Here is a 25,877-nt window from a genome sequence, read left to right as displayed (position 1 = left end):
CTCTGCACAGACTTCGGGGGTACTGCGAAGGCGGAGCAGAGTTCTTCTCAGGTCAGACGCGGGTGGGCGGAGGGCACTGCGAGGGTGGAGCTGTGTTCTGCTCAGCAGAGACCTGGGGGGCACCGTAAAGGCGGAGCAGCATTCTCAGCAGAGATGTTGGTGGCACTGCCTGGCTTTGGGACAACTTGGGGCCGCATGGACGACGAATAAAATCTTTCACGGTCGCAGCCCTGAATAATCAAGGTCAGAGACCAGTTAGAACGGTTCAGTGTGGAAAACGGGAAATCAAAAGCCTCTTTCAATCCTGCGCACCGAGATTCTCCCAAGGCGGGGGGCTGCATTGCTGGTTCCAACTGCAGCGTCGGAACACAAATGTAGCATTCCTAATGCACACATGACAACCAAAATTACATGAGTAATATGGTTAGGGTTAGGGTTAGGGTTTGGGTTAGGTTAGGGTTGGGGTTGGGGTTAGGGGTTGGGGTTGGGGTTAGGGTTAGGGCTAGGGCTAGGGGTTAGGGGTAGGGTTAGGGGTAGGGTTGGGGTTGGGGTTGGGGTTAGGGTTTTAGGGTTAGGGTTAGGGTTTTAAGGTCAGGGTTAGGGTTAGGGTTTTAGGTTTAGGGTTAGGGTTAGGGTGTTAGGGTTAGGGTTCGGGTTAGGGTTATTGGTTAGAGTTAGGGTTAGGGTTCGGGTTAGGGGTTAGGGTTTAGGGTTAAGGTTAGGGTTATTGGTTAGGGTTAAGGCTTCGGGTTTGGGTTCTGGTTGGGGTTGGGGTTTGGGTTCGGGTTAGGGGTTAGGGTTAGGGGTTACGGTTTAGGGTTAGGGTTAGGGTTTTTGGTTAGGGTTCGGGTTGGGGTTGGGTTAGGGTTAAGGGTTAGGGTTAGGGTTTGGTGTTAGTGTTAGGGGTTAGGGGTTAGGGTTAGTGTAGGGGTTAGGAGTTAGGGGTTAGGGTTAGGGTTTTGTGTTAGGTTTAGGTTTAGTGAACGGTTAGGGTTAGGGTTAAGGTTAGGGTTAAGACGTTAGGGTTAGGGTTAGATTACCATTTCTAACCTGTTTTATTTTGTTTTTTTTCTGAGACAGGGTCTCCCTCTGTTGTCCAAGGCTGGAGTGTAGTAATGCTATTGCAGCTGACTGCAGCCTCAACCTTCCAGGCTGAAGCGATCCTCCTACCTCAACCTCCCACGTGGCTGAGACTACAGGTGCTTGCCACTATGCCCAACTAATATTTGGAATTTTCATATACGTGGATTCCAGAGGGGTGACAGCGAACCGTGAGTAAGCATGGATTTTGGTATATGCAGAGATGGGGTGCTGGAACTAATTCTGTATACTGAGGGACGACGACTGTATATGTTTTTACAATTACGCTGTAGGATACATTCTGTTGCATAGCCTTGAAAATAATAATTTTTAATTGAGTGGAATAATAATAATAATATTGCTAAAAGTAGCAGCTGGCCAGGTGTGGTGGCTCACACTGGTCATCGCAACACTTTGGGAGGCTGAGGCAGGAGGATGGCTTGAGGCCAAGAGTTTGCGATAGGCCTTGGAAACGCAGGGGGAGTCACCATCCCTACAGAAAAACACATGAATTAGCCTAGTGTGGTGGCATGTTCCTGTAGACCCAGCTACTTGGGAGGCTGAGGTGGGAGGATCACTTGAGCCCAGGGAGGCTGAGACTGCAGTGAGTCATGATCAGGCCTCTGCACTCCAGCCTGGGTGACAGAGTGAGACCCTGTCTCAAAACAACAAAAAAGTAGCCACTAACATCAACTGAACTTTTATACCAGGTGCCTATTGATACCATAGTTTAATTTCTTAGAACTGTTTCTTATTTCACTTAGCAACTCTGTCTTCAGTTACTCCCAGATTTTTACTGTGTGTGTCCAGATGACCTTTTGTTTAGATTGAATTGTCTCCCCAGAAGTAAGATTACTGTGAGTCATGGTGAATGGACATTCTCATTACCCTTGATGTAAGTTGACAGGGTTTTGAGTGCCTCCCAGCTATAATCTTAGCACTTTGGGAGGCCAAGAGAGGAGGATTGCTTGAGGCCAAGAGTTGGAGGAGGCAGTATGGCAGTATGGTGAGACCCTGTCTCCACTATTTTAAAAAATTGACAGGCTTTACCCGGGAAGGCTTATACACAATTTAAACACCCCTCATAGTATAAGAAAGTGCCCATTTCACTGCACCTTTGCCAGCACAGGGTATTATAATTTAGTAAGTCATTTTTTGTTTGATTATTTTAAATAGATAAAAGACCTCATGTTACTTTACTTGTCACATTTCAACATCTTTCCTTAGCTTATTAGCTCTATCTCTTTTCTGTCTGTAAATGGTTGTTGTTGTTGTTTTGTTCTTTGAGACAGGGTCTTGCTCTGTCACCAGGCTGGACTGTAGCGGCATAATCATGCCTCGCTGCAGCCTTGACCTCCCAGGCTCAAACTTCAGCATTCCGAGTAGCTGGGACTACAAGTGTGCACCACCACTCCCAGCTAACTTTTTTCTTTTTTTTTGGATAGAGACAGGGTCTCGCTGTGTTGTCCAGACCGGTCTCTAGCTCCTGGCCTTAAGCAATCTTCCTGCATTAGCTTCTCAAATGGCTGGAATTTCAGGCATGAGCCACCATGCCTGGCCTGGGCTAGTCCCATATTCTCTAGAGTTCTCTTTACTTTGTGCTAGCCAATCTCTCATTGTGCTGTTCACCTGTTATAATGAATAATTCTCTGTATTAAATTTTACCACTTTAAACTTTTGAGTGGTTTATGCTTCCTGATTGGACTCTGACTAATATGTTAGGAAGGGTCCCAGGAGGTAAACCCACACAGATGGGATTTGGGCATAGGTTTGGTTTCCCAGGGGGCAGTGCTGAGCTCTTTGCCAGTGGGAAATGGGATGCTGGTGATTTCCAGTAGGTGACCTCACAGTGACTCAAGCTACCACTTACTGTTGATTGTGACAAAATGCCAGCTGAGGCACATGCCTTGGGAGCTAAGTGGTTTCTGCCCTTGACCACTGTGAAGACTGTTTTGGGAAGGGTCGCTTTGGATGCACTTGAGCAGGGGTCCCCAACCCCTGAGCCATGGAGTCGTAAGGAGCCACACAGCAGGAGGTGAGTGGTGTCGAGTGAGGGAGTGAGGGAAGCTTCGTCTGTATTTACAGGCACTCCCCTTTGCTCACATTCCCGCCTGAGCTCTGCCTTCTCAGATGAGCAGCAGCATTAGATTCTCATAGGAGAACGCACCCTGTTGTGAACCGTGCATGTGAGGGATCTAGGTTGCGCTGTCCTTATGAGAGTCTAATACCTATTGATCTGTCACTTTCTCCCATCACGCTCAGGTGGGACCATCCAGTTTCAGGAAAACAAGCTTAACACGCCCACTGATTCGACATTATGGTGAGTTCTATAATTATTTTATTATATATTACAGTGTAATAATGGAAATAAAGTGCCTAATAAATGTAAATGTGCTTACATCTTTTGGCCCAGCTCCTACCTCCCGGCAGCCTCTCCAGGCCCAGAACTTTCTCCAGTCAGTCTCTACAGACCAAGCTCATGACTCACAATGGCCTATTTAGGCCCATACCCTACATCACGGCAGTCTCCTCAGATGAGGCTACTGCCTCACAACAGCCTCCACAGGCACAGCTCCATCGTTACAATGGCCTCTTTAGACCCAGCTCCTGCCTCCCAGCCTTCTCTCCAGGCCCTGAACTTTCTCCGTAAGTTGAGGTAGCTGGGACTGTAGGTATACATGATGATACTTGGGTAATTTTTAAATTGTTTTGTAGACATGGGGTCTCACTTTGTTGGCCAGGCTGGTTTCAAACTAATGGCCTCAAGTGACCCTTCCACCCCTGCCTCCCATCCTCGAGGTATTTGCCACCACAAGGAGCACTTGTTCAATTTTCTAAAAAAGAAATTTCTAAAGTAAGGCTGTGGGATGATGGCAGGAAGATAAAAGAAAAACAGAAGAATAAGTTAAAATGACTTATTCACACATATTCTTTTGACAGCAAGAAGAACTTTTAGTATATACATTCCTTACAAACAAACAAAAGGCAGGTAAACAATGTTGTATAGGAACTTCAACGCGCACTGTACAGTATTCCCACTTTGCTGACATAAGTTATGGAAATTTCGTAGTTTACTTGAGTGTCGCTACCAGTATTTTGCTTCTCTGATGATTTTTATCAACTTCCTCATCTGTTAACTTCTCTCCAAGGTATGTCATGTCACGACATACTGCCGCTGCACGAACATGGCCAGTGTCTTCCTATTCAACATGTAGAATGCTTTCCTAATTTCTCTTTTTACTCTCTGTCTTTGTGTTCTGCATTTTCCTTACTTTTATTGTCAGAAACTCCAGAAAGTCAATCGTACTAATTTATCACGATTTGCTTTATTAATTTATACTTTGCTTATATGGAATTTTGCCCAGCAGACCTCATTACAGTTTCTAACCTGTTTTATTTATTTATTTTTTTTTTCTGAGACAGGGTCTCCCTCTGTTGTCCAAGGCTGGAGTGTAGCAGCGCTATCGCAGCTGACTGCAGCCTCAACCTTCCAGGCTGAAGCGATCCTCCTACCTCAACCTCCCACGTGGCTGAGACTACAGGTGCTTGCCACTATGCCCAACTAATATTTGGAATTTTCGTATACGTGGATTCCAGAGGGGTGACAGCGAAACGTGAGTAAGCATGGATTTTGGTATATGCAGAGATGGGGGGCTGGAACTGATTCTGTATACTGAGGGACGACGACTGTATATGTTTTTACAATTACGCTGTAGGATACATACTGTTGCATAGCCTTGAAAATAATAATTTTTAATTGAGTGGAATAATAATAATATTGCTAAAAGTAGCAGCTGGCCAGGTGTGGTGGCTCACACTGGTAATCGCAACACTTTGGGAGGCTGAGGCAGGAGGATGGCTTGAGGCCAAGAGTTTGCGATAGGCCTTGGAAACGCAGGGGGAGTCACCATCCCTACAGAAAAACACATGAATTAGCTTAGTGTGGTGGCATGTTCCTGTAGTCCCAGCTACTTGGGAGGCTGAGGTGGGAGGATCACTTGAGCCCAGGGAGGCTGAGACTGCAGTGAGTCATGATCAGGCCTCTGCACTCCAGCCTGGGTGACAGAGTGAGACCCCGTCTCAAAACAACAAAAAAGTAGCAGCTAACATCAACTGACCTTTTACCAGGTGCCTACTGATACCATAGTTTAATTTCTTAGAACTGTTTCTTATTTCACTTAGCAACTCTGTCTTCAGTTACTCCCAGATTTTTACTGTGTGTGTACAGATGATCTTTTGTTTGGATTGAATTGTCTCCCCAGAAGTAAGATTACTGTGAGTCATGGTGAATGGACATTCTCATTACCCTTGATGTAAATCGACAGGGTTTTGGGTGCCTCCCAGCTATAATCTTAGCACTTTGGGAGGCTAAGAGAGGAGGATTGCTTGAGGCCAAGAGTCGGAGGAGGCAGTATGGCAGTATGGTGAGACCCTGTCTCCATTATTTTAAAAAATTGACAGGCTTTACCCAGGAAGGCTTATACACAATTTAAACACCCCTCATAGTATAAGAAAGTGCCCATTTCACTGCACCTTTGCCAGCACAGGGTATTATAATTTAGTAAGTCATTTTTTGTTTGATTATTTTAAATAGACAAAAGACCTCATGTTACTCTACTTGTCACATTTCAACATCTTTCCTCAGCTTATTAGCTCTATTTCTTTTCTGTCTGTAAATGGTTGTTGTTGTTTTGTTCTTTGAGACAGGGTCTTGCTCTGTCACCAGGCTGGACTGTAGCGGCATAATCATGCCTCGCTGCAGCCTTGACCTCCCAGGCTCAAACTTCAGCATTCCGAGTAGCTGGGACTACAAGTGTGCACCACCACTCCCAGCTAACTTTTTTCTTCTTTTGGATAGAGACAGGGTCTCACTGTGTTGTCCAGACCGGTCTCTAGCTCCTGGCCTTAAGCAATCCTCCTGCATTAGCTTCTCAAATGGCTGGAATTTCAGGCATGAGCCACCATGCCTGGCCTGGGCTAGTCCCATATTCTCTAGAGTTCTCTTTACTTTGTGCTAGCCAATCTCTCATTGTGCTGTTCACCTGTTATAATGAATAATTCTCCATATTAAATTTTACCACTTTAAACTTTTGAGTGGTTTATGCTTCCTGATTGGACTCTGACTAATATGTTAGGAAGGGTCCCAGGAGGTAAACCCACACAGATGGGATTTGGGCATAGGTTTGGTTTCCCAGGGGGCAGTGCTGAGCTCTTTGCCAGTGGGAAATGGGATGCTGGTGATTTCCAGTAGGTGACCTCACAGTGACTCAAGCTACCTCTTACTGTTGATTGTGATGAAATGCCAGCTGAGGCACATGCCTTGGGAGCTAAGTGGTTGCTGCCCTTGACCACTGTGAAGACTGTTTTGGGAAGGGTCGCTTTGGATGCACTTGAGCAGGGGTCCCCAACCCCTGAGCCATGGAGCCGTAGGGAGCCACACAGCAGGAGGTGAGTGGTGTCGAGTGAGGGAGTGAGGGAAGCTTCGTCTGTATTTACAGCCACTCCCCTTTGCTCACATTCCCGCCTGAGCTCCGCCTTCTCAGATGAGCAGCAGCATTAGATTCTCATAGGAGAACGCACCCTGTTGTGAACCGTGCATGTGAGGGATCTAGGTTGCGCTGTCCTTATGAGAATCTAATACCTATTGATCTGTCACTTTCTCCCATCACGCTCAGGTGGGACCATCCAGTTTCAGGAAAACAAGCTTAACACGCCCACTGATTCGACATTATGGTGAGTTCTATAATTATTTTATTATATATTGGATATATAATAAATATATATATATTTATTATATATATTAATATGTTAAATATATTAATGTTAAATATATTATTATATATTGTAATAATGGAAATAAAGTCCCTAATAAATGTAAGTGTGCTTACATCTTTTGGCCCAGCTCCTACCTCCCGGCAGCCTCTCCAGGCCCAGAACTTTCTCCAGTCAGTCTCTACAGACCAAGCTCATGACTCACAATGGCCTATTTAGGCCCATACCCTACGTCACGGCAGTCTCCGCAGATGAGGCTACTGCCTCACAACAGCCTCCACAGGCACAGCTCCATCGGATATTGGATATATCCAATATCCACAGCCCACAGCTTCCTCAAGCCAAGCTCCCCAGGCCCAGGTCAGGCCTCACGGTGGCCTCTCCAGGATGAGCTCCTGCCCTCCGATGGCACCTGCAGGCCCCAAATGGTCTCCGGTCGGTGGGCTCCTCCACGCCAAGCTTGGGCCTCCCGGCGACCTCTGCAGGCCCAAGTTGTCCTGAAGTTGGCATCTCCCGGCCGTGCCTCCCAGCAAGTAAGCAAGCTCTTTTGGCTCAACTCCTGCCCAGCTCCCAACCGCCTTTGTGGGCCCCGAACTTTCTCCAGCCAAGTTCTTTGGGCCTAATTCCTGCCGCCCGGTGGCCTGTACGGGCCCAGCAATGGTTGGAGAACAGCCTATGCAGGTCCCCGCTCTTGCCTCCCAGGGGCCTCTCCAGGCCCAGCTCTTGACCCCACGGCAGCCTCTCAGGGCCAAGTCCCTGCCTGCCTCCCAGCAGCCCGCGTGCGGCCCAGCTCCTCCCTCACGGTGGCCTGTTGATGCCCATGCCTCTGGCACCCTGCCCAGAGGCATGAGCCCCTGCCTCACACCGGCCCCTCCCACGCTGAGAGAGGTCAGCGTGAGCCCTTGCCTCACACCGGCCCCTCCCACGCTGAGAGAGGTCAGAGTGAGCCCCATGCCTCACACCGGCCCCTCCCACGCTGAGAGAGGTCAGCGTGAGCCCCTTGCCTCACACCGGCCCCTCCCACGCTGAGAGAGGTCAGAGTGAGCCCTTGCCTCACACCGGCCCCTCCCATGCTGAGAGAGGTCAGAGTGAGCCCTTGCCTCACACCGGCCCCTCCCACGCTGAGAGAGGTCAGAGTGAGCCCTTGCCTCACACCGGCCCCTCCCACGCTGAGAGAGGTCAGCGTTAGCCCCTTGCCTCACACCGGCCCCTCCCACGCTGAGAGAGGTCGTGAGCCCTTGCCTCACACCGGCCCCTCCCATGCTGAGAGAGGTCAGAGTGAGCCCCTTGCCTCACACCGGCCCCTCCCACGCTGAGAGACGTCAGCCTGAGCCCTTGCCTCACACCGGCCCCTCCCACGCTGAGAGAGGTCAGCGTGAGCCCCTTGCCTCACACCGGCCCCTCCCACGCTGAGAGAGGTCAGCGTGAGCCCTTGCCTCACACCGGCCCCTCCCACGCTGAGAGAGGTCAGAGTGAGCCCCATGCCTCACACCGGCCCCTCCCATGCTGAGAGAGGTCAGAGTGAGCCCCATGCCTCACACCGCCCCCTCCCACGGTGAGAGAGGTCAGCGTGAGCCCTTGCCTCACACCGGCCCCTCCCACGCTGAGAGAGGTCAGCGTGAGCCCTTGCCTCACACCGGCCCCTCCCACGCTGAGAGAGGTCAGAGTGAGCCCCATGCCTCACACCGGCCCCTCCCATGCTGAGAGAGGTCAGAGTGAGCCCCATGCCTCACACCGCCCCCTCCCACGGTGAGAGAGGTCAGCGTGAGCCCTTGCCTCACACCGGCCCCTCCCACGCTGAGAGAGGTCAGAGTGAGCCCCATGCCTCACACCAGCCCCTCCCACGCTGAGAGAGGTCAGCGTGAGCCCTTGCCTCACACCGGCCCCTCCCACAGTGAGAGAGGTCAGAGTGAGCCCCATGCCTCACACCGGCCCCTCCCACGCTGAGAGAGGTCAGAGTGAGCCCCATGCCTCACACCGCCCCCTCCCACAGTGAGAGAGGTCAGCGTGAGCCCTTGCCTCACACCGGCCCCTCCCACGCTGAGAGAGGTCAGAGTGAGCCCCATGCCTCACACCGGCCCCTCCCACGCTGAGAGAGGTCAGCGTGAGCCCTTGCCTCACACCGGCCCCTCCCACGCTGAGAGAGGTCAGCGTGAGCCCCTTGCCTCGCACCGTCCCCTCCCTCGCTGACAGAGGTCAGCCTGAGCCCCTTGCCTCACACCGGCCCCTCCCTCGCTGACAGAGGTCAGCCTGAGCCCCTTGCGTCACACCGGCCCCTCCCACGCTGAGAGAGGTCAGCGTGAGCCCTTGCCTCACACCGGCCCCTCCCACGCTGAGAGAGGTCAGCGTGAGCCCTTGCCTCACACCGGCCCCTCCCACGCTGAGAGAGGTCAGCGTGAGCCCCTTGCCTCACACCGGCCCCTCCCACGCTGAGAGAGGTCAGCGTGAGCCCTTGCCTCACACCGGCCCCTCCCACGCTGAGAGAGGTCAGCGTGAGCCCCTTGCCTCACACCGGCCCCTCCCATGCTGAGAGAGGTCAGTGTGAGCCCTTGCCTCACACCGGCCCCTCCCATGCTGAGAGAGGTCAGCGTGAGCCCCTGCCTCAACAGGCCACCGTGAGGGAGGAGCAGGGTCGCACGTGGGCTGCTGGGAGGCAGGCAGGGACTTGGGCCTGGGAGGTCGCGGTGGGGCGAGAGCTGGGCCTGGAGACACCCCTCTGAGGCAACAGCGGGGCCTACAGACTCTGTTCTCCAGCCGGAGCTGGGACTGTTCAGGTACTGGGAGGCGGGATGTGGGTCTGAAGAGCTTGGTTGCCGAAACTTCGGTGTCTACAAACGCAGGTGGGAACTGAGCCAAAAAAGCTTGTTTCCTGGGAGGTGGGAGATGCAGCCAAGAGAAACAGCTGTGCCTGCAGAGGCCGCCATGTGGGAGGCTGAGGCCGGGCCTCCTCAAATCGGCCTCTCCAGAGCCACTTGCAGCCTCCCGGCGTCCTCTCCGGGCCCAGCTCTTCCTCCCGGCTGTGTCTCCAGGCCTGACTCTGGCCTCCCAACAACGTCTTTGGACTCAGCTCCTGCCCAGCTCCCAGCGGCCCTGGTAGGCCCACCACTTCCCGAAGCCAAGCTCCCCAGGCCCAGCTCAGGCCTCACGGTGGCCTCTCCAGGCTCAGCTCCTGCCCTCCGATGGCAAGGTCGGTGGGCTCCTCTAGGCCCAGCTTGGGCCTCCCGGCGGCCTCTGCAGGCCCAAATCGTCCTGAAGTCGGCCTCTCCAGGCCCAGCTCCGGCCTCCCGGCGGCCTCTGCAGGCCCAAGTCGTCGTCAAGTCGGCCTGGAATTGGGCCTGGAAGAGCAGCAAGTCGGCCTTCCCGGGCCCAGCTCCGTCCTCTCGGCGGCCTCTCCAGGTGCAAAACTTCCTCGAGTCAGCCTCTCCAGGCCCAGCTCCTCCTGCCTCCCAGTGGCCTCTTTCAGCCCAGACCAGCTCATGGCTCTTGGCGGCCTTCCCAGGCCCCGCTTTTGACTTTTGGTGGCCTCTTCAGGCCCAGAACTTGACCTCCAGTGGGCCTTTGCAGGCCCGGCCTCCTGCCTCTCGAAGGCCTGCATGGGCCTGGACTCACAGCGGACTCACAGCGGACTCTCCATGCCCAGCTAGCCCTTGCCTCATTGCGGCCTCCCGAGTCCAAAGCTCCTGCCTCTCGGCCGCTTCGGCAGGCCCAGCTCCCGCCTGCCAGCGGCCTCTTTAGGCCCAGCTCATTCCTCACAACGGCCTTCCCAGGCCCCGTTTTTCCCTTCCGGCAGCCTCTTGGCCTCTAATTTGTTTATCTTTTGTGTATAAATCCCAAAATATTGAATTTTGGAATATTTCCACCATTATGTAAATATTTTGGTAGGTGATTTATTTGGGGTGAGTTTCTGCACCAAGCCCGAATTTTTTATTTTATTTTACTGATTATTTGGTGTTAAACAGGTTTAATGACGGTCACGGCAACTTTTTGGCACAATGAAAAATATCGCCCATGATCAACGTGTTCTGTTCTGGGGAAGGGGGCAAAGGCAGGGTGAATCACTTTCTTAAAAAGTATAGCTCAAGGTGGGAGTGCAGAGGGAATGGGGAGAAAACCCTCCCGCTGCCTGTGTCGAAGTGCAGGAGCCCCCACCCCCATACTCACCTGAGTCCAGCCCCCCTCTGCCCCCCGGGTGGCTCAGCCCAGCTCCTGCCTAGGAGAGCCTTAGTGTTGGGAGGGACCCTGATGACTGAGGAGCCTGGTAGCTCCAGGTCGCCCACACTTTCAGGTCTCTTGCCCCAGAAGGTGGCAGGATCCATTGGGAGGAAACAGGTCGCCTTGGAAGGCGTCCGTGGGTCCCCATCCCCAGGGGTAGGGGCCATAGGGGGCCCGCTCTGCTGCCTTGACCATACTCCTGGGCTTTGAAGGATCCTGGGCCCAGTAAGAAGGAGGTGGGTGCCAAGGTTGAGGAGGAAGCATCCGAGTATGTGTAGGGGGAGGACAGGGTGGGAGCATAGACTTTGCCAAAAGCTGCAGGTGGATCGGGGGACCCTGGGGGCTCAGGATCCAGCAAGGGGCGGCAGGAGTAAAGGAGGAAGGAATGACAGGTGCAAGTACCTTCCCACCAAAGCCCTTGTTGCCCTCTGGCTCCTCCCCAGAGTTGTCCCCACTCTCAAGTCAGTCACCCACTCCTTGAACTTGAGATCAGTGTCAGTGGTGCTAAAGCCATCATCAGCCATGACATCATCACCCCCTCCTCCTCATGGATGACCGTGTGCTCCTCGTCACTCGCCATGTCCTCACTGGCCATCTGCTGGGAATGAGCATCTCAAGTGGGCAGCAGCAGGGCTGCCCACTGGTCACCTCCCTCACCAGGGGCTGCAAAGTGGCCTGGAGCTCCATACTGAGTAGAAGGCTTTGGGCCAGAGTATGATGCAGTGCCAGACACCACCTGTGTCAGTTCCTGTAGTGCCTGACGGTCTATTTCCCTGCCGTCCAGGCTGTGTACCCCCCTGTGGGAGAAGGCTTGGGCCAGGCTGAGCCAGGTTCCCTGACTGTGTGCAGCCGTTCTGCCCCACAGAAGCTGCTCCTTGGTATCCGAGCTCTGGAGTGTTTAGGTTGCAACTGACAGGAGTTCAGAGGACACCCCAGGGGCAGTGGCAGTGCCCGTCTCTGATATGCTCCGCTCCCACGAGCCCTTGTTACACTCCTGCTAGCCCCTGGCTTGTGGGCTTGGCCTCTGAGCTGGACTTCTTTCGGTCCTTGTTGCAAGTGGGCCACCTTCACCTGGAAGGCCAGGTCGTGGTATTTCTGCGTCTCATTGGGCCCCAGGGTGTACCACCGCTCGCTCAGCATCTGGCTGACGGTCCGGATATCCTGGTTGGAGTGACCCTGGTGCGCCCTGCCAGGGCCTGGTGCCGCTTGCTGAAGATCATGACCGCCACTCATGGGCCACCGGATGTGGTCCTTGTCCCATTTGTTGGGGCTGCGTCCATCCTTCTCAGAAGATGAGTCCTGTTCCTTGCGCAGGGCACTGAGGGACTGGGCCTGACATCATCTGAGTGGTAGAGGCAACTGGGTGTCAGGAGACATGATGGAGAGGAAAGCATCATCATGGTCATTCTCTGTCTCACTGTCCAGCAGGGACTCCCCTGAGGGGCCCAGGGCTCCTCCGTGGTGGGAGGTGAGCTTTTACCAGGTTCCACCACCCCCAAAGTGTGTGGGGTTGCGGGCCCTGGGCTTTCAGGGCAGGTGGCTCCAGGGGGCCGCCCAGGGTCAACACTCCCTGTCCCACCTGGTGGATGCTCATGAGCAACAGCTGCCAACTTGGCAGGTTGTTTTCTCTGGTTGGAGGCCACTGAGTGACTGGCAGGTTGCTGGGCCTCGTGTGGCTGCAGGGAGGGGTGAGGAAGGGGATGGAGTACCAGGGGAACATGGCCACAGAGTGACCTTCCACATTCCTCCACACGAACATGCTGACGCCACGGGAGGCCTCACTGAACGCAGGCCTGGGGGCCGAGTACTTGGTCCGGGCAGGGGGTTCCTGGCAGGGGCTCACAACTCGCCCCCTCCTTAGCCAAGGTGGCTTGGGCCCAGAGAAGGGGGGGTTGGAGAGGAGCAGAAGGCCAGCCCTCAAGTTTTGTTTTGTTTGTTTTGGTTTTTGTTTTTGAAATGTAGTTTGACTCTTGTCACCCAGGCTGGAGTGCAGTGGCACGATCTCAGTGGCCTTCATACCTGGCTAATTTTTTGTATTTTTACTGGAGGTGGGGTTTTGCCATGTTGGCCAGGCTGGTCTTGACCTCCCGACCTCAGGTGATCCACCCACCTCAGCCTCCCAAAATGGGATTACAGGCATGAGCCACTGCTCCCAACTTCATTCATTTTTACTTGAAAAACTCCGTTAAGTATTTTTTTAAGGTAGACCTAGTGGTCCTGAATGCCCTCAGCTTTGTTTGTCGAGGAAACACGTTATTTGTTTTTTCTTTCTGAAGGACAGCTTTGTCAGACATAGTATTAGTTGCTGGCAGTTTTTTTCTTTCAGCACTTTGAATGTAGTATTCGATTCTGTCCTGACCTGCAAAGTTTCTTTAACTTTTGACTATTTGATTATATTGTGACTTGGTGAGTATCTATTTGGTTTGAACCTCTTTAGGAATCTTTAAGCTTCATGGATTTAGATGTCTAAATCTTTCCCATGATTTAGGCAGTTTTCAGCCATTCTTTAAATAAACTTTCTTCTCCTTTCTCTACTTTCCTTCCCAAACTCCCATAAACTGACAATGGTTTGCCTAATGGTGTCTTGTTGGCTTTCTTTTCTCTGTCTTTTTTTCCTTTTCTTTTCTTTTTTTTTGAGACAGAGTCATGCTCTGTCACCCAGGCTGGAGTGCAATGTGTGGTCTCGGCTCACTAGGGTTAGGGTTAGGGTTAGGGTTAGGGTTAGGGGTTAGGGTTAGGGTTAGGGTTAGGGTTTTAAGGTTAGGGTTAGGGTTAGGGTTTTAGGGTTAGGGTTAGGGTTAGGGTTAGGGTGTTAGGGTTAGGGTGTTAGGGTTAGGGTTCGGGTTAGGGTTATTGGTTAGAGTTAGGGTTAGGGTTAGGGTTCGGGTTAGGGGTTAGGTGTTAGCGTTTAGGGTTAAGGTTAGGGTTATTGCTTAGGGTTAGGCTTCGGGTTTGGGTTCTGGTTGGGGTTGTGGTTTGGGTTCGGGTTAGGGGTTAGGGTTAGGGGTTACGGTTTAGGGTTAGGGTTAGGGTTAGGGTTAGGGTTAGGGTTAGGGTTAGGGTTAGGGTTAGGGTTAGGGTTAGGGTTAGGGTTAGGGTTAGGGTTAGGGTTAGGGTTAGGGTTAGGGTTAGGGTTAGGGTTAGGGTTAGGGTTAGGGTTAGGGTTAGGGTTAGGGTTTTAGGGTTAGGGTTAGGGTTAGGGTTAGGGTTAGGGTTAGGGTTAGGGTTAGGGTTAGGGTTAGGGTTAGGGTTAGGGTTAGGGTTAGGGTTAGGGTTAGGGTTAGGGTTAGGGTTAGGGTTAGGGTTAGGGTTAGGGTTAGGGTTAGGGTTAGGGTTAGGGTTAGGGTTAGGGTTAGGGTTAGGGTTAGGGTTAGGGTTAGGGTTAGGGTTAGGGTTAGGGTTAGGGTTAGGGTTAGGGTTAGGGTTAGGGTTAGGGTTAGGGTTAGGGTTAGGGTTAGGGTTAGGGTTAGGGTTAGGGTTAGGGTTAGGGTTAGGGTTAGGGTTAGGGTTAGGGTTAGGGTTAGGGTTAGGGTTAGGGTTAGGGTTAGGGTTAGGGTTAGGGTTAGGGTTAGGGTTAGGGTTAGGGTTAGGGTTAGGGTTAGGGTTAGGGTTAGGGTTAGGGTTAGGGTTAGGGTTAGGGTTAGGGTTAGGGTTAGGGTTAGGGTTAGGGTTAGGGTTAGGGTTAGGGTTAGGGTTAGGGTTAGGGTTAGGGTTAGGGTTAGGGTTAGGGTTAGGGTTAGGGTTAGGGTTAGGGTTAGGGTTAGGGTTAGGGTTAGGGTTAGGGTTAGGGTTAGGGTTAGGGTTAGGGTTAGGGTTAGGGTTAGGGTTAGGGTTAGGGTTAGGGTTAGGGTTAGGGTTAGGGTTAGGGTTAGGGTTAGGGTTAGGGTTAGGGTTAGGGTTAGGGTTAGGGTTAGGGTTAGGGTTAGGGTTAGGGTTAGGGTTAGGGTTAGGGTTAGGGTTAGGGTTAGGGTTAGGGTTAGGGTTAGGGTTAGGGTTAGGGTTAGGGTTAGGGTTAGGGTTAGGGTTAGGGTTAGGGTTAGGGTTAGGGTTAGGGTTAGGGTTAGGGTTAGGGTTAGGGTTAGGGTTAGGGTTAGGGTTAGGGTTAGGGTTAGGGTTAGGGTTAGGGTTAGGGTTAGGGTTAGGGTTAGGGTTAGGGTTAGGGTTAGGGTTAGGGTTAGGGTTAGGGTTAGGGTTAGGGTTAGGGTTAGGGTTAGGGTTAGGGTTAGGGTTAGGGTTAGGGTTAGGGTTAGGGTTAGGGTTAGGGTTAGGGTTAGGGTTAGGGTTAGGGTTAGGGTTAGGGTTAGGGTTAGGGTTAGGGTTAGGGTTAGGGTTAGGGTTAGGGTTAGGGTTAGGGTTAGGGTTAGGGTTAGGGTTAGGGTTAGGGTTAGGGTTAGGGTTAGGGTTAGGGTTAGGGTTAGGGTTAGGGTTAGGGTTAGGGTTAGGGTTAGGGTTAGGGTTAGGGTTAGGGTTAGGGTTAGGGTTAGGGTTAGGGTTAGGGTTAGGGTTAGGGTTAGGGTTAGGGTTAGGGTTAGGGTTAGGGTTAGGGTTAGGGTTAGGGTTAGGGTTAGGGTTAGGGTTAGGGTTAGGGTTAGGGTTAGGGTTAGGGTTAGGGTTAGGGTTAGGGTTAGGGTTAGGGTTAGGGTTAGGGTTAGGGTTAGGGTTAGGGTTAGGGTTAGGGTTAGGGTTAGGGTTAGGGTTAGGGTTAGGGTTAGGGTTAGGGTTAGGGTTAGGGTTAGGGTTAGGGTTAGGGTTAGGGTTAGGGTTAGGGTTAGGGTTAGGGTTAGGGTTAGGGTTAGGGTTAGGGTTAGGGTTAGGGTTAGGGTTAGGGTTAGGGTTAGGGTTAGGGTTAGGGTTAGGGTTAGGGTTAGGGTTAGGGTTAGGGTTAGGGTTAGGGTTAGGGTTAGGGTTAGGGTTAGGGTTAGGGTTAGGGTTAGGGTTAGGGTTAGGGTTAGGGTTAGGGTTAGGGTTAGGGTTAGGGTTAGGGTTAGGGTTAGGGTTAGGGTTAGGGTTAGGGTTAGGGTTAGGGTTAGGGTTAGGGTTAGGGTTAGGGTTAGGGTTAGGGTTAGGGTTAGGGTTAGGGTTAGGGTTAGGGTTAGGGTTAGGGTTAGGGTTAGGGTTAGGGTTAGGGTTAGGGTTAGGGTTAGGGTTAGGGTTAGGGTTAGGGTTAGGGTTAGGGTTAGGGTTAGGGTTAGGGTTAGGGTTAGGGTTAGGGTTAGGGTTAGGGTTAGGGTTAGGGTTAGGGTTAGGGTTAGGGTTAGGGTTAGGGTTAGGGTTAGGGTTAGGGTTAGGGTTAGGGTTAGGGTTAGGGTTAGGGTTAGGGTTAGGGTTAGGGTTAGGGTTAGGGTTAGGGTTAGGGTTAGGGTTAGGGTTAGGGTTAGGGTTAGGGTTAGGGTTAGGGTTAGGGTTAGGGTTAGGGTTAGGGTTAGGGTTAGGGTTAGGGTTAGGGTTAGGGTTAGGGTTAGGGTTAGGGTTAGGGTTAGGGTTAGGGTTAGGGTTAGGGTTAGGGTTAGGGTTAGGGTTAGGGTTAGGGTTAGGGTTAGGGTTAGGGTTAGGGTTAGGGTTAGGGTTAGGGTTAGGGTTAGGGTTAGGGTTAGGGTTAGGGTTAGGGTTAGGGTTAGGGTTAGGGTTAGGGTTAGGGTTAGGGTTAGGGTTAGGGTTAGGGTTAGGGTTAGGGTTAGGGTTAGGGTTAGGGTTAGGGTTAGGGTTAGGGTTAGGGTTAGGGTTAGGGTTAGGGTTAGGGTTAGGGTTAGGGTTAGGGTTAGGGTTAGGGTTAGGGTTAGGGTTAGGGTTAGGGTTAGGGTTAGGGTTAGGGTTAGGGTTAGGGTTAGGGTTAGGGTTAGGGTTAGGGTTAGGGTTAGGGTTAGGGTTAGGGTTAGGGTTAGGGTTAGGGTTAGGGTTAGGGTTAGGGTTAGGGTTAGGGTTAGGGTTAGGGTTAGGGTTAGGGTTAGGGTTAGGGTTAGGGTTAGGGTTAGGGTTAGGGTTAGGGTTAGGGTTAGGGTTAGGGTTAGGGTTAGGGTTAGGGTTAGGGTTAGGGTTAGGGTTAGGGTTAGGGTTAGGGTTAGGGTTAGGGTTAGGGTTAGGGTTAGGGTTAGGGTTAGGGTTAGGGTTAGGGTTAGGGTTAGGGTTAGGGTTAGGGTTAGGGTTAGGGTTAGGGTTAGGGTTAGGGTTAGGGTTAGGGTTAGGGTTAGGGTTAGGGTTAGGGTTAGGGTTAGGGTTAGGGTTAGGGTTAGGGTTAGGGTTAGGGTTAGGGTTAGGGTTAGGGTTAGGGTTAGGGTTAGGGTTAGGGTTAGGGTTAGGGTTAGGGTTAGGGTTAGGGTTAGGGTTAGGGTTAGGGTTAGGGTTAGGGTTAGGGTTAGGGTTAGGGTTAGGGTTAGGGTTAGGGTTAGGGTTAGGGTTAGGGTTAGGGTTAGGGTTAGGGTTAGGGTTAGGGTTAGGGTTAGGGTTAGGGTTAGGGTTAGGGTTAGGGTTAGGGTTAGGGTTAGGGTTAGGGTTAGGGTTAGGGTTAGGGTTAGGGTTAGGGTTAGGGTTAGGGTTAGGGTTAGGGTTAGGGTTAGGGTTAGGGTTAGGGTTAGGGTTAGGGTTAGGGTTAGGGTTAGGGTTAGGGTTAGGGTTAGGGTTAGGGTTAGGGTTAGGGTTAGGGTTAGGGTTAGGGTTAGGGTTAGGGTTAGGGTTAGGGTTAGGGTTAGGGTTAGGGTTAGGGTTAGGGTTAGGGTTAGGGTTAGGGTTAGGGTTAGGGTTAGGGTTAGGGTTAGGGTTAGGGTTAGGGTTAGGGTTAGGGTTAGGGTTAGGGTTAGGGTTAGGGTTAGGGTTAGGGTTAGGGTTAGGGTTAGGGTTAGGGTTAGGGTTAGGGTTAGGGTTAGGGTTAGGGTTAGGGTTAGGGTTAGGGTTAGGGTTAGGGTTAGGGTTAGGGTTAGGGTTAGGGTTAGGGTTAGGGTTAGGGTTAGGGTTAGGGTTAGGGTTAGGGTTAGGGTTAGGGTTAGGGTTAGGGTTAGGGTTAGGGTTAGGGTTAGGGTTAGGGTTAGGGTTAGGGTTAGGGTTAGGGTTAGGGTTAGGGTTAGGGTTAGGGTTAGGGTTAGGGTTAGGGTTAGGGTTAGGGTTAGGGTTAGGGTTAGGGTTAGGGTTAGGGTTAGGGTTAGGGTTAGGGTTAGGGTTAGGGTTAGGGTTAGGGTTAGGGTTAGGGTTAGGGTTAGGGTTAGGGTTAGGGTTAGGGTTAGGGTTAGGGTTAGGGTTAGGGTTAGGGTTAGGGTTAGGGTTAGGGTTAGGGTTAGGGTTAGGGTTAGGGTTAGGGTTAGGGTTAGGGTTAGGGTTAGGGTTAGGGTTAGGGTTAGGGTTAGGGTTAGGGTTAGGGTTAGGGTTAGGGTTAGGGTTAGGGTTAGGGTTAGGGTTAGGGTTAGGGTTAGGGTTAGGGTTAGGGTTAGGGTTAGGGTTAGGGTTAGGGTTAGGGTTAGGGTTAGGGTTAGGGTTAGGGTTAGGGTTAGGGTTAGGGTTAGGGTTAGGGTTAGGGTTAGGGTTAGGGTTAGGGTTAGGGTTAGGGTTAGGGTTAGGGTTAGGGTTAGGGTTAGGGTTAGGGTTAGGGTTAGGGTTAGGGTTAGGGTTAGGGTTAGGGTTAGGGTTAGGGTTAGGGTTAGGGTTAGGGTTAGGGTTAGGGTTAGGGTTAGGGTTAGGGTTAGGGTTAGGGTTAGGGTTAGGGTTAGGGTTAGGGTTAGGGTTAGGGTTAGGGTTAGGGTTAGGGTTAGGGTTAGGGTTAGGGTTAGGGTTAGGGTTAGGGTTAGGGTTAGGGTTAGGGTTAGGGTTAGGGTTAGGGTTAGGGTTAGGGTTAGGGTTAGGGTTAGGGTTAGGGTTAGGGTTAGGGTTAGGGTTAGGGTTAGGGTTAGGGTTAGGGTTAGGGTTAGGGTTAGGGTTAGGGTTAGGGTTAGGGTTAGGGTTAGGGTTAGGGTTAGGGTTAGGGTTAGGGTTAGGGTTAGGGTTAGGGTTAGGGTTAGGGTTAGGGTTAGGGTTAGGGTTAGGGTTAGGGTTAGGGTTAGGGTTAGGGTTAGGGTTAGGGTTAGGGTTAGGGTTAGGGTTAGGGTTAGGGTTAGGGTTAGGGTTAGGGTTAGGGTTAGGGTTAGGGTTAGGGTTAGGGTTAGGGTTAGGGTTAGGGTTAGGGTTAGGGTTAGGGTTAGGGTTAGGGTTAGGGTTAGGGTTAGGGTTAGGGTTAGGGTTAGGGTTAGGGTTAGGGTTAGGGTTAGGGTTAGGGTTAGGGTTAGGGTTAGGGTTAGGGTTAGGGTTAGGGTTAGGGTTAGGGTTAGGGTTAGGGTTAGGGTTAGGGTTAGGGTTAGGGTTAGGGTTAGGGTTAGGGTTAGGGTTAGGGTTAGGGTTAGGGTTAGGGTTAGGGTTAGGGTTAGGGTTAGGGTTAGGGTTAGGGTTAGGGTTAGGGTTAGGGTTAGGGTTAGGGTTAGGGTTAGGGTTAGGGTTAGGGTTAGGGTTAGGGTTAGGGTTAGGGTTAGGGTTAGGGTTAGGGTTAGGGTTAGGGTTAGGGTTAGGGTTAGGGTTAGGGTTAGGGTTAGGGTTAGGGTTAGGGTTAGGGTTAGGGTTAGGGTTAGGGTTAGGGTTAGGGTTAGGGTTAGGGTTAGGGTTAGGGTTAGGGTTAGGGTTAGGGTTAGGGTTAGGGTTAGGGTTAGGGTTAGGGTTAGGGTTAGGGTTAGGGTTAGGGTTAGGGTTAGGGTTAGGGTTAGGGTTAGGGTTAGGGTTAGGGTTAGGGTTAGGGTTAGGGTTAGGGTTAGGGTTAGGGTTAGGGTTAGGGTTAGGGTTAGGGTTAGGGTTAGGGTTAGGGTTAGGGTTAGGGTTAGGGTTAGGGTTAGGGTTAGGGTTAGGGTTAGGGTTAGGGTTAGGGTTAGGGTTAGGGTTAGGGTTAGGGTTAGGGTTAGGGTTAGGGTTAGGGTTAGGGTTAGGGTTAGGGTTAGGGTTAGGGTTAGGGTTAGGGTTAGGGTTAGGGTTAGGGTTAGGGTTAGGGTTAGGGTTAGGGTTAGGGTTAGGGTTAGGGTTAGGGTTAGGGTTAGGGTTAGGGTTAGGGTTAGGGTTAGGGTTAGGGTTAGGGTTAGGGTTAGGGTTAGGGTTAGGGTTAGGGTTAGGGTTAGGGTTAGGGTTAGGGTTAGGGTTAGGGTTAGGGTTAGGGTTAGGGTTAGGGTTAGGGTTAGGGTTAGGGTTAGGGTTAGGGTTAGGGTTAGGGTTAGGGTTAGGGTTAGGGTTAGGGTTAGGGTTAGGGTTAGGGTTAGGGTTAGGGTTAGGGTTAGGGTTAGGGTTAGGGTTAGGGTTAGGGTTAGGGTTAGGGTTAGGGTTAGGGTTAGGGTTAGGGTTAGGGTTAGGGTTAGGGTTAGGGTTAGGGTTAGGGTTAGGGTTAGGGTTAGGGTTAGGGTTAGGGTTAGGGTTAGGGTTAGGGTTAGGGTTAGGGTTAGGGTTAGGGTTAGGGTTAGGGTTAGGGTTAGGGTTAGGGTTAGGGTTAGGGTTAGGGTTAGGGTTAGGGTTAGGGTTAGGGTTAGGGTTAGGGTTAGGGTTAGGGTTAGGGTTAGGGTTAGGGTTAGGGTTAGGGTTAGGGTTAGGGTTAGGGTTAGGGTTAGGGTTAGGGTTAGGGTTAGGGTTAGGGTTAGGGTTAGGGTTAGGGTTAGGGTTAGGGTTAGGGTTAGGGTTAGGGTTAGGGTTAGGGTTAGGGTTAGGGTTAGGGTTAGGGTTAGGGTTAGGGTTAGGGTTAGGGTTAGGGTTAGGGTTAGGGTTAGGGTTAGGGTTAGGGTTAGGGTTAGGGTTAGGGTTAGGGTTAGGGTTAGGGTTAGGGTTAGGGTTAGGGTTAGGGTTAGGGTTAGGGTTAGGGTTAGGGTTAGGGTTAGGGTTAGGGTTAGGGTTAGGGTTAGGGTTAGGGTTAGGGTTAGGGTTAGGGTTAGGGTTAGGGTTAGGGTTAGGGTTAGGGTTAGGGTTAGGGTTAGGGTTAGGGTTAGGGTTAGGGTTAGGGTTAGGGTTAGGGTTAGGGTTAGGGTTAGGGTTAGGGTTAGGGTTAGGGTTAGGGTTAGGGTTAGGGTTAGGGTTAGGGTTAGGGTTAGGGTTAGGGTTAGGGTTAGGGTTAGGGTTAGGGTTAGGGTTAGGGTTAGGGTTAGGGTTAGGGTTAGGGTTAGGGTTAGGGTTAGGGTTAGGGTTAGGGTTAGGGTTAGGGTTAGGGTTAGGGTTAGGGTTAGGGTTAGGGTTAGGGTTAGGGTTAGGGTTAGGGTTAGGGTTAGGGTTAGGGTTAGGGTTAGGGTTAGGGTTAGGGTTAGGGTTAGGGTTAGGGTTAGGGTTAGGGTTAGGGTTAGGGTTAGGGTTAGGGTTAGGGTTAGGGTTAGGGTTAGGGTTAGGGTTAGGGTTAGGGTTAGGGTTAGGGTTAGGGTTAGGGTTAGGGTTAGGGTTAGGGTTAGGGTTAGGGTTAGGGTTAGGGTTAGGGTTAGGGTTAGGGTTAGGGTTAGGGTTAGGGTTAGGGTTAGGGTTAGGGTTAGGGTTAGGGTTAGGGTTAGGGTTAGGGTTAGGGTTAGGGTTAGGGTTAGGGTTAGGGTTAGGGTTAGGGTTAGGGTTAGGGTTAGGGTTAGGGTTAGGGTTAGGGTTAGGGTTAGGGTTAGGGTTAGGGTTAGGGTTAGGGTTAGGGTTAGGGTTAGGGTTAGGGTTAGGGTTAGGGTTAGGGTTAGGGTTAGGGTTAGGGTTAGGGTTAGGGTTAGGGTTAGGGTTAGGGTTAGGGTTAGGGTTAGGGTTAGGGTTAGGGTTAGGGTTAGGGTTAGGGTTAGGGTTAGGGTTAGGGTTAGGGTTAGGGTTAGGGTTAGGGTTAGGGTTAGGGTTAGGGTTAGGGTTAGGGTTAGGGTTAGGGTTAGGGTTAGGGTTAGGGTTAGGGTTAGGGTTAGGGTTAGGGTTAGGGTTAGGGTTAGGGTTAGGGTTAGGGTTAGGGTTAGGGTTAGGGTTAGGGTTAGGGTTAGGGTTAGGGTTAGGGTTAGGGTTAGGGTTAGGGTTAGGGTTAGGGTTAGGGTTAGGGTTAGGGTTAGGGTTAGGGTTAGGGTTAGGGTTAGGGTTAGGGTTAGGGTTAGGGTTAGGGTTAGGGTTAGGGTTAGGGTTAGGGTTAGGGTTAGGGTTAGGGTTAGGGTTAGGGTTAGGGTTAGGGTTAGGGTTAGGGTTAGGGTTAGGGTTAGGGTTAGGGTTAGGGTTAGGGTTAGGGTTAGGGTTAGGGTTAGGGTTAGGGTTAGGGTTAGGGTTAGGGTTAGGGTTAGGGTTAGGGTTAGGGTTAGGGTTAGGGTTAGGGTTAGGGTTAGGGTTAGGGTTAGGGTTAGGGTTAGGGTTAGGGTTAGGGTTAGGGTTAGGGTTAGGGTTAGGGTTAGGGTTAGGGTTAGGGTTAGGGTTAGGGTTAGGGTTAGGGTTAGGGTTAGGGTTAGGGTTAGGGTTAGGGTTAGGGTTAGGGTTAGGGTTAGGGTTAGGGTTAGGGTTAGGGTTAGGGTTAGGGTTAGGGTTAGGGTTAGGGTTAGGGTTAGGGTTAGGGTTAGGGTTAGGGTTAGGGTTAGGGTTAGGGTTAGGGTTAGGGTTAGGGTTAGGGTTAGGGTTAGGGTTAGGGTTAGGGTTAGGGTTAGGGTTAGGGTTAGGGTTAGGGTTAGGGTTAGGGTTAGGGTTAGGGTTAGGGTTAGGGTTAGGGTTAGGGTTAGGGTTAGGGTTAGGGTTAGGGTTAGGGTTAGGGTTAGGGTTAGGGTTAGGGTTAGGGTTAGGGTTAGGGTTAGGGTTAGGGTTAGGGTTAGGGTTAGGGTTAGGGTTAGGGTTAGGGTTAGGGTTAGGGTTAGGGTTAGGGTTAGGGTTAGGGTTAGGGTTAGGGTTAGGGTTAGGGTTAGGGTTAGGGTTAGGGTTAGGGTTAGGGTTAGGGTTAGGGTTAGGGTTAGGGTTAGGGTTAGGGTTAGGGTTAGGGTTAGGGTTAGGGTTAGGGTTAGGGTTAGGGTTAGGGTTAGGGTTAGGGTTAGGGTTAGGGTTAGGGTTAGGGTTAGGGTTAGGGTTAGGGTTAGGGTTAGGGTTAGGGTTAGGGTTAGGGTTAGGGTTAGGGTTAGGGTTAGGGTTAGGGTTAGGGTTAGGGTTAGGGTTAGGGTTAGGGTTAGGGTTAGGGTTAGGGTTAGGGTTAGGGTTAGGGTTAGGGTTAGGGTTAGGGTTAGGGTTAGGGTTAGGGTTAGGGTTAGGGTTAGGGTTAGGGTTAGGGTTAGGGTTAGGGTTAGGGTTAGGGTTAGGGTTAGGGTTAGGGTTAGGGTTAGGGTTAGGGTTAGGGTTAGGGTTAGGGTTAGGGTTAGGGTTAGGGTTAGGGTTAGGGTTAGGGTTAGGGTTAGGGTTAGGGTTAGGGTTAGGGTTAGGGTTAGGGTTAGGGTTAGGGTTAGGGTTAGGGTTAGGGTTAGGGTTAGGGTTAGGGTTAGGGTTAGGGTTAGGGTTAGGGTTAGGGTTAGGGTTAGGGTTAGGGTTAGGGTTAGGGTTAGGGTTAGGGTTAGGGTTAGGGTTAGGGTTAGGGTTAGGGTTAGGGTTAGGGTTAGGGTTAGGGTTAGGGTTAGGGTTAGGGTTAGGGTTAGGGTTAGGGTTAGGGTTAGGGTTAGGGTTAGGGTTAGGGTTAGGGTTAGGGTTAGGGTTAGGGTTAGGGTTAGGGTTAGGGTTAGGGTTAGGGTTAGGGTTAGGGTTAGGGTTAGGGTTAGGGTTAGGGTTAGGGTTAGGGTTAGGGTTAGGGTTAGGGTTAGGGTTAGGGTTAGGGTTAGGGTTAGGGTTAGGGTTAGGGTTAGGGTTAGGGTTAGGGTTAGGGTTAGGGTTAGGGTTAGGGTTAGGGTTAGGGTTAGGGTTAGGGTTAGGGTTAGGGTTAGGGTTAGGGTTAGGGTTAGGGTTAGGGTTAGGGTTAGGGTTAGGGTTAGGGTTAGGGTTAGGGTTAGGGTTAGGGTTAGGGTTAGGGTTAGGGTTAGGGTTAGGGTTAGGGTTAGGGTTAGGGTTAGGGTTAGGGTTAGGGTTAGGGTTAGGGTTAGGGTTAGGGTTAGGGTTAGGGTTAGGGTTAGGGTTAGGGTTAGGGTTAGGGTTAGGGTTAGGGTTAGGGTTAGGGTTAGGGTTAGGGTTAGGGTTAGGGTTAGGGTTAGGGTTAGGGTTAGGGTTAGGGTTAGGGTTAGGGTTAGGGTTAGGGTTAGGGTTAGGGTTAGGGTTAGGGTTAGGGTTAGGGTTAGGGTTAGGGTTAGGGTTAGGGTTAGGGTTAGGGTTAGGGTTAGGGTTAGGGTTAGGGTTAGGGTTAGGGTTAGGGTTAGGGTTAGGGTTAGGGTTAGGGTTAGGGTTAGGGTTAGGGTTAGGGTTAGGGTTAGGGTTAGGGTTAGGGTTAGGGTTAGGGTTAGGGTTAGGGTTAGGGTTAGGGTTAGGGTTAGGGTTAGGGTTAGGGTTAGGGTTAGGGTTAGGGTTAGGGTTAGGGTTAGGGTTAGGGTTAGGGTTAGGGTTAGGGTTAGGGTTAGGGTTAGGGTTAGGGTTAGGGTTAGGGTTAGGGTTAGGGTTAGGGTTAGGGTTAGGGTTAGGGTTAGGGTTAGGGTTAGGGTTAGGGTTAGGGTTAGGGTTAGGGTTAGGGTTAGGGTTAGGGTTAGGGTTAGGGTTAGGGTTAGGGTTAGGGTTAGGGTTAGGGTTAGGGTTAGGGTTAGGGTTAGGGTTAGGGTTAGGGTTAGGGTTAGGGTTAGGGTTAGGGTTAGGGTTAGGGTTAGGGTTAGGGTTAGGGTTAGGGTTAGGGTTAGGGTTAGGGTTAGGGTTAGGGTTAGGGTTAGGGTTAGGGTTAGGGTTAGGGTTAGGGTTAGGGTTAGGGTTAGGGTTAGGGTTAGGGTTAGGGTTAGGGTTAGGGTTAGGGTTAGGGTTAGGGTTAGGGTTAGGGTTAGGGTTAGGGTTAGGGTTAGGGTTAGGGTTAGGGTTAGGGTTAGGGTTAGGGTTAGGGTTAGTTAGGGTTAGGGTTAGGGTTAGGGTTAGGGTTAGGGTTAGGGTTAGGGTTAGGGTTAGGGTTAGGGTTAGGGTTAGGGTTAGGGTTAGGGTTAGGGTTAGGGTTAGGGTTAGGGTTAGGGTTAGGGTTAGGGTTAGGGTTAGGGTTAGGGTTAGGGTTAGGGTTAGGGTTAGGGTTAGGGTTAGGGTTAGGGTTAGGGTTAGGGTTAGGGTTAGGGTTAGGGTTAGGGTTAGGGTTAGGGTTAGGGTTAGGGTTAGGGTTAGGGTTAGGGTTAGGGTTAGGGTTAGGGTTAGGGTTAGGGTTAGGGTTAGGGTTAGGGTTAGGGTTAGGGTTAGGGTTAGGGTTAGGGTTAGGGTTAGGGTTAGGGTTAGGGTTAGGGTTAGGGTTAGGGTTAGGGTTAGGGTTAGGGTTAGGGTTAGGGTTAGGGTTAGGGTTAGGGTTAGGGTTAGGGTTAGGGTTAGGGTTAGGGTTAGGGTTAGGGTTAGGGTTAGGGTTAGGGTTAGGGTTAGGGTTAGGGTTAGGGTTAGGGTTAGGGTTAGGGTTAGGGTTAGGGTTAGGGTTAGGGTTAGGGTTAGGGTTAGGGTTAGGGTTAGGGTTAGGGTTAGGGTTAGGGTTAGGGTTAGGGTTAGGGTTAGGGTTAGGGTTAGGGTTAGGGTTAGGGTTAGGGTTAGGGTTAGGGTTAGGGTTAGGGTTAGGGTTAGGGTTAGGGTTAGGGTTAGGGTTAGGGTTAGGGTTAGGGTTAGGGTTAGGGTTAGGGTTAGGGTTAGGGTTAGGGTTAGGGTTAGGGTTAGGGTTAGGGTTAGGGTTAGGGTTAAGGGTTAGGGTTAGGGTTAGGGTTAGGGTTAGAGGTTAGGGTTAAGGTTAGGGT

At 51.5% G+C, this 25,877-nt stretch overlaps 1 protein-coding gene and 1 pseudogene across 1 annotated transcript; both read left to right on the top strand.

The window, feature by feature from the left end:
- The first annotated feature begins 1,308 nt into the window (after positions 1 to 1,308).
- On the top strand, positions 1,309 to 9,347 carry LOC134809950 (putative uncharacterized protein FLJ46235; annotated as a pseudogene).
- Positions 9,348 to 9,532: 185 nt separating this feature from the next.
- LOC134809949 (putative uncharacterized protein FLJ44672) lies at positions 9,533 to 10,723 on the top strand. The gene has a single exon (XM_063810204.1). The coding sequence runs from the start codon at positions 9,736 to 9,738 to the stop codon at positions 10,585 to 10,587; it is 852 nt and encodes a 283-aa protein (XP_063666274.1). The 5' UTR covers positions 9,533 to 9,735; the 3' UTR covers positions 10,588 to 10,723.
- Positions 10,724 to 25,877: the final 15,154 nt, after the last annotated feature.

Source organism: Pan troglodytes, chromosome 4 (assembly GCF_028858775.2).
Source record: "Pan troglodytes isolate AG18354 chromosome 4, NHGRI_mPanTro3-v2.0_pri, whole genome shotgun sequence".
Taxonomy (NCBI): Eukaryota; Metazoa; Chordata; class Mammalia; order Primates; family Hominidae; genus Pan; species Pan troglodytes.
This window is presented reverse-complemented; position numbering and strand designations above follow the sequence as displayed.

Coding starts and splice junctions, on each gene's coding strand:
- LOC134809949 (XM_063810204.1), top strand. CDS start 9,736: ATGCAGCCAAGAGAAACAGCTGTGCCTGCAGAGGCCGCCATGTGGGAG.